General features: G+C 48.9%; 1 protein-coding gene across 1 annotated transcript; it reads left to right on the top strand.

The window, feature by feature from the left end:
- The first annotated feature begins 747 nt into the window (after nt 1-747).
- Nucleotides 748-1,572, top strand: LOC126204189 (uncharacterized). The gene has a single exon (XM_049938592.1). The coding sequence runs from the start codon at nt 748-750 to the stop codon at nt 1,570-1,572; it is 825 nt and encodes a 274-aa protein (XP_049794549.1).
- The last annotated feature ends 5,729 nt before the right edge of the window (nt 1,573-7,301 follow it).

The raw sequence follows: 7,301 nt of genomic DNA, 5'->3' as shown, positions 1-7,301 counted from the left end.
CATTTGAGATGTGGTGCTATAGACGAATGTTGAAAATTAGGTGTACTGATAAGGTAAGCAATGAGGAGGTTCTATGCAGAATCGGAGAGGAAAGGAATATGTGGAAAACACTGATAAGGAGAAGGGACAGGATGATAGGACATCTGGTAAGACATGAGGGAATGACTTCCATGGTACTAGAGGGAGCTGTAGAGGGCAAAAACTGTAGAGGAAGACAGAGATTGGAATACGTCAAGCAAATAATTGAGGACGTAGGTTGCAAGTGCTACTCTGAGATGAAGAGGTTAGCACAGGAAAGGAATTCGTGGCAGGCCGCATCAAACCAGTCAGTAGACTGATGACCAAAAAAAAAAAAAAAAAGTTCTAAGTCTAGGGGACTGATGACCTCAGATGTTAAGTCCCATAGTGCTTAGAGCCATTTGAACCATTTTTTGATACGTTTAGGTCTGGTTTCACAAAGATGGAACAATTCATCAGGCGTGACCTCACAGTAGGAACCATCACAGCATTTGTCTGAATCGGTTCTGGGAAACCGCGGAAAACCTACGTCAGTGCGGCTGGCTGGAGATTGGATGCTCCATCCTCCCGAACACAAATCCAGTCTGTTTAAAACAGCGCAGCGCTGTTCAGTTACCCGTAGAGAACTGTACTGTTTTTCAAATAGGTTTAATTAACAACGTTGTGCCGCTTCGCGACACCTGGCAGCAGAAGAAGCCGGCGCGCACGCACCTCCACACGCAGGCGAACATGGCTGGACGCAGGAAGGGCAGCAAGATTGCGGCCGCGATCGAACTCCCGGTCGATGCGATCGGGAAGGACCGCGGTCGCAGTCGCCGCCACAAGAAGAAGCAGCGCACTGAGCAGCAATGCTTCAAGTGCCAACGGGTGGGGCACATCGCGAAAGTGTGCAGGGGCACTCTAGCGTGTCTGAAGTGTGCTGAGGCACACGACACACGCGACTGCACCAAGCCTCGCGACGCGGCTGCCAAGTGCGTGAATTGCGGCGGTGCCCACGCCGCAAACTCGCGCAGCTGCGCCTACGTGCGGGGCTACAGAAACAAGATGGCCGCCCCACGCCCAGCAGAGGTACCTGGCGTCGAGACGGACGTCCCGCCCCCCCGTTCCCGCGGGGGTGGAGGACCGTGCCGTCGCGAAACCACCACGGACGACGCACTGGCCGCCTTCCACACGGCCCTTGCGGCCGAGAGGGCCGCCATGAGGGAAGAACTCGTGGCTGTTCACCGCCAGCTGCAACAGCTGCGTGAGGAGCTGCGGGTCCTCAGGAAGACGCCTACCCCCACCGCCAGCTCCACTGCGAGTCGGCCAGCGGGGGTCGACGCATCCACCCAGACGGAGCCACCCGCGCCGCCAGTTGACGTGACGGGCGGCGTAGAGGCACCCATGGACATCGAAGTGGAGCAGCCTGCTCTCCCTCCTGACGGGGAGGTCGAGCCGCGGGCACACGACGAGGAGACGCACACGGAGACACCCCCACTTGCTGCAGCGGAGGCTGGATGGCTGCCGCTCCCTAAGGCGGACAGCGTGCCAGAAGGTCGCCGCGTCTCTTCGTGACGGGACATACCCGCACCTAGACAACCCCTACCCATTCACTCCACCCGACAGGACGAAACCGGCCCTTCCCCACCAGCCCTACGGACCAGTCAGGAGCAACAAGGCTCTCAGAGGACTGGTATCGAGGAAGGACCTGGACATCATCAACAAGCACCCTGTCTTCACGCCCACGGACTGGGAATACATCTTTGAGGCCTCAGCGCCGGGCGTGACGCCTGGGGAAGTACGTCCGGAAATAGAACAGCACCCAGCTTACCAGGAACTCCAGGAGATCGGAAAGCTCGGAGAGAACATCACCAAGGAGGCAATGATCCAATTCTGTCTACGAAATCAAGATTTCATGGACATGCTAATAATCAAACAACAGGCCAGCCCGAATTAAGCCAGTACCCTCCCGTAGCAGAAAGTCAATATCAGCAGGAATAGCACCTAGATGCTCACCCTGCACCTTCACGAGCATAGGATTGCTCGCTAGTAAAAGTGCAGTGCAGTGCAGTGCGACACGATGTTGTTGACGCAAGCCGTGTGCTGTTTGGCGCTCTGCGGTGCCGCTCCCTGCGTGCCGAAGCCGAGGACGAGACCGGCCAGAGCGTTCGCGAGTGGAGTCTGTTGTGAGCCCCCAAATAGGGTGGACCTGAGGTCGTAGTAAATGACTGCGGGAGGGCCTTCGAGCGGTTTTTTTTTACTGCATATGAAATTGGGCAGCGTTATGTTTTTGATGTTATGTCTGTTTATGACAGTACTCGCATCACACAGTATCCCTATCGCCCCTGAGTTAGCACCCCGGCGCTGTGAATGTTCCTAAACTTGGCACATCTATTTGAGATTGTTCGAGATTCCAGGAGGGAATGTGTTGTGGATAGACGCAGCCACTCGAGTAAGTATAGAATCCAAACAGTACGTTCTGACTGTTACCTAGTGTTGACTGCTTAATTGCAGACTGTGTTTCACGCGGGACAACTCCACATAGCCTGTACACTTGGAAATGCCAGTGTGTTCCACGGATTTGCTTCCAGACCCCTAGTGCTTCGGCTTGGGCAGGTGAACTAGATGAGGTCGCAGCCGGCGTTGTTGTGACTATATCCTAGTCATTACGGTCGCAAGTAAGTAGACACTGCGGTCAGTCTGACGGGCCTTATTGCTGCTGTGGGTATAGTGCGTGACCTTGACGTGGCCCGCAATTCGTAAGAAGTGGTGTATTGGCCAAAATTTAACCTGCTGCTTCTTGTATTAGAGTTATCAAAAAATTATGAACCACAAAGGCGGCCAAGAAGTCATTAATTTAAACAAATATTTGCTGTTATGAAAAATATGTGACAGGATACACGATGTATGAAGTTGTCTTGGGGGTTTGAAAGTTAAGTGGAGCTCCACATGCTAGTTATTTTATACAGTGCTATTTTAAGTTGTATCCTTTATAACGGTCAACTTTGAATTTTGAGCTAGGAGAGTGTTGTGTAATACCATGTTCTCCTACACTTTATGAAGTACAAACATAAAAAAAAAATTTGCATCACCTCGGTTACGAGAGTTCCAGAACCTGTACAGAAAGTTGGAGTAGAGATCAACATAAACATCTTTTCCGTCCTTTTTATTGCTCATGAATACCACACATTGCATGTTGTACCAACATACAGCGAGACCTTCAGAGGTGGTGGTCCAGATTACTGTAGGCACTGGTACCTTTAATACCCAGTAGCACGTCTTCTTGCATTGACGCATGCTTGTATTCGTCGTGGGATACTGTCCACAAGATCATCAAGGCACTGTTGGTCCAAGTCGTCCCACTCCTCAACGGCGATTCGGCGAAGATTCCTCAGAGTGGGCCGGCCAGAGTGGCCGAGCGGTTCTGGGCGCTACAATCTGGAGCAGCGCGACCGCTACGGTCGCAGGTTCGAATCCTTTCTCGGCCATGGATATGTGTGATGTCCTTAGGTTAGTTAGGTTTAAGTAGTACTAAGTTCTAGGGAACTGATGACCTTAGAAGTTAAGTCCCATAATGCTCAGAGCCATTTGAACCATTTTTGATGTCCTTATCCTGAAGGACGTCACTCAGAAGATGTGCACGATAGGGGCGCGAACTGTCGTCTATGAAGACGAATGCCTCGCCAATATGCTGCCGATATAGTTGCACTGTCGGTTGGAGGATGGCATTCACTTATCATACAGCCATTACAGCGCCTTCCATGACTACCAGCGGCGTACGTCGGCCCTACATAATGCCACCCCAAACAACAGGGAACCTCCACATTGCTGCCTGCTGGACATTGTGTGTAAGGCGTTCAGCCTGACCGGGTGGCCTCAGAACAAGTTTCTGACGATTGTCTGGATGAACGCATATGCGACACTCGTCGGTGAAGAGAACGTGGTGCCAATCCTAGGCGGTACATTCGGCATAATGTTGGGCCCAACTGTACCGCGCTGCATGGTGTCGTGGTTGCAAAGATGGACCTCGCCATGGACGTCGGGAGCGAATTTGCGCATCATGCAGCCTATTGCGCACAGTTTGAGTCGTAACACGGCATCCTGTGCTGCACGAAAAGCATTCATTATTCAACATAGTGATGTTGCTGACAGGATTCCTCCGAGCCGTAATCCGTAGCTAGCGGTCATCCACTGCAGTAGTAGCCCATGGGCGGCCTGAGCGAGGCATGTCACCGACAGTTCCTGCCTCTCTGTATCTCCTCCATGTCCGAACAGCACTCCGAGACGCCTGGACACTTCCCTTCTTGAGAGCCCTTCCTGGCACAAAGTAGGAATGCGGACGCCATCAAACCGCGGTATAGACAGTGTAGGCACGGTTGAACCTTCGACAACAAGAGCCGGATACCGCCTTCCTCTTGGAATGACTGGAACTGATCGGCTGTCTTACCCCCTCCGCCTAATAGGCGCTGCTCATGTATGGTTGTTTACATCTTTGGCCGAGTTTAGTGACATCTCTGAACAGTCAAAGGGAGTGTGTCTGTGATAAATATCCACAGTCAACGACTGTCTTCAGGAGTTCTGGGAACCGGAGTGAAGCAAAACATTTTTTGATGTGTGTATTATTTTATTCACTAAAGTACTCTTAGCCTGTAGTACGTTATTAACATATGAACTGTTTTAATTATGCGGATAGAAGGAATTTTACTGCCACAGGCCTGAATGTTAGTGGGCTTGCGGATAATGTAACCTTTTGGCTTTATGCACTATGGGACTTAACATCTAAGGTCATCAGTCCCATAGGACTTAGAACTACTGAAACCTAACTAACCTAAGGACGTCACTCACATCCATGCGCGAGGCAGGATTGGAACCTGCGACCGTGGCGGTAGAACGGTGCCAGACTGAAGCGCCTAGAACCGCTCGGCCACACTGGCCGGCTGTAACCTTTTGTCTTGGCCAAATTCTGACGTGGTATATTTTGCAGATAATCGGAGTATGGATTGTATATAACATGTGAATGATTACTAACGACCCTACCCGGTTAAGGAACGTTATTTCAAAGCAGTGAAACAAGCCATTCACTGTAAACCGTTTCTGTGGTAGACAATTACTTAAATTTTGATTTTTGCCATTGTAATATTTTTAATTAATAAATGTTAGGCAGTCATTTTGCACTTTTATTACCTCTGTCCTTGCTCCGACCATCGACAAGACAGCTCCGGCTACACAGTTAATTTATTTCTTAAACCGATCACCCCACATGCTATACGTACACTATTGCATAATATCATTTTATACAAACTATCAGTTGCAATTAGCTAGAAAGAGGAAGAAAAGTCACACTAGTCATTCTTCCACTTGATTTCTGTTGAAGGTTTATGAGAGTACAATGTTTACAAGCGAAGAAAAGATAGTAATTCTTCTTACTAATGGAGAATGAAAGTTTGCATTTTCCTTGTTTTTCCTTTTGCTTACTACAGAAAATGGACGAATTACGTTACTATGGGTACCTACGCTGTGTGTTATTACTGGAAACTCAGTTTTGTGTTACGTTTTTATAACGCCATGTTTACATAAGTGGTGGATTGTGAAACGATTTTGGACAAATCTTCAAGGGATGGATTATCGGATGAAAAATATAGGTTATATTTTTAAAAGACGTAGGCCTACTTCTTTTGCCGGCCGCGGTGGTCTCGCGGTTAAGGCGCTCAGTCCGGAACCGCGCCACTGCTACGGTCGCAGGTTCGAATCCTGCCTTGGGCATGGATGTGTGTGATGTCCTTAGGTTAGTTAGGTTTAAGTAGTTCTAAGTTCTAGGGGACTGATGACCACAGATGTTAAGTCCCATAGTGCTCAGAGCCATTTGAACCTACTTCTTTTATCGTCATCCCGTTAACCCCCTTCCCAGAGAAGAATTTGTATGCCTTAACTGTCTGCTTGTAGAGTGTGATTCATGTGAAAATGCGCGAATGTTTTCTGAATCTTTGCGAATGGTGTAACCAGCACGGTATTCACCAAGTAGTATGTGGAAGACCACCTAAAGACCATATCCAAGCTGACCGGCACAACGACCCTCTTCATTAAATGGTAGGGCTATACGATAAGGGGCCAACGACCTTGCCACAGCGGTAACACCGGTTCCACATCAGATCACCAAAGTTAGGCGCTGTCGGTCTGGGCTAGCACTTCCATGGGTGAACATACGGTCTGCCGAGCGCTGTTGGCAACTGGGGTCGTCTCAGCCCTTGTGAGGCAAACTGAGGAGCTACTTGATTGAAAAGTAGCGTCCCTGGTCTGGTAAACTGACATACGGTCGGGAGAGCGGTGTGCTGACCACATGCCCCTCTATATCCGTATACAGTGACACCTGTGGTCTGACGATGACACGGCGGGAGGTCGGTACCGTTGGGCCTTTCAAGGCCTGTTAAGACGGATTTTTTTTTTTTTCAAATACAGTAGGGGATCGGCACTATTCCAGTCCGGGAAGCGCCTCTGCAGGATGCACAGCTATCAGGGCGGGTCTCAAAAAGACGTATTCCTGTAGGCCTATATATATTTTCATAACGAGCAACGAAATGTGTGAGAGGCAAAGAGAATGAAATGGTTCCAATTCCAAAGAACGTAGATGTTGAAAGGTGTGAGTACTACCGAACAGTTAGTTTAAAATGATGTGTATACAATATTGACACGAATTATTTACAGAGGAATGGAAAATCTCATGGAAGCCGACTTCGGAGAAGATCAGTTTGGACTCAGGATAAATGTAAGAATACGTGAGCCAATACCGACACTATGACACGAGAATAGAAGCGTCTGATATGTGGTGTTATAGAAGAGTTCTGAGCATTAGCTGGACAGATAGAATAACAAATAGGGAGGTACTTGATCGAAATGAGGAAAGAAGAAATTCATGACGAAACTTGAGTAAGAGCAGGAATTGATTAACAGGTCACATCCTGAAACATCAAGGAATTGACAGCTTTGTAGTGGAAGAAAGAGTGGAGAGTTAAAAATTGTACACAGAGACCAAGGCTGGACTACAGCAAACAGTTCCAGATGATTGTTGCTTGGGGTAATCATGCAGCGATGAAGAGGTTTGCAGAAGATAGTCTTGCATTATTGAGAGCTGCATGTGATCCGTCTTTAGACTGCAGACAACGACGACAACAAATTTGTTTGACAAGTTTTTTATACTGCATCTGAAAAAGATGTTACGTGGGGTGGTGCAGATAAATATTACACCCTATGTAACTCCATTCGAATACGCCTCGGGAGGCCGAATGGTACCGACAGAACGCCATGTC

The sequence above is a fragment of the Schistocerca nitens genome, chromosome 9, assembly GCF_023898315.1.
Source record: "Schistocerca nitens isolate TAMUIC-IGC-003100 chromosome 9, iqSchNite1.1, whole genome shotgun sequence".
NCBI classification, from domain to species: domain Eukaryota; kingdom Metazoa; phylum Arthropoda; class Insecta; order Orthoptera; family Acrididae; genus Schistocerca; species Schistocerca nitens.
This window is presented reverse-complemented; position numbering and strand designations above follow the sequence as displayed.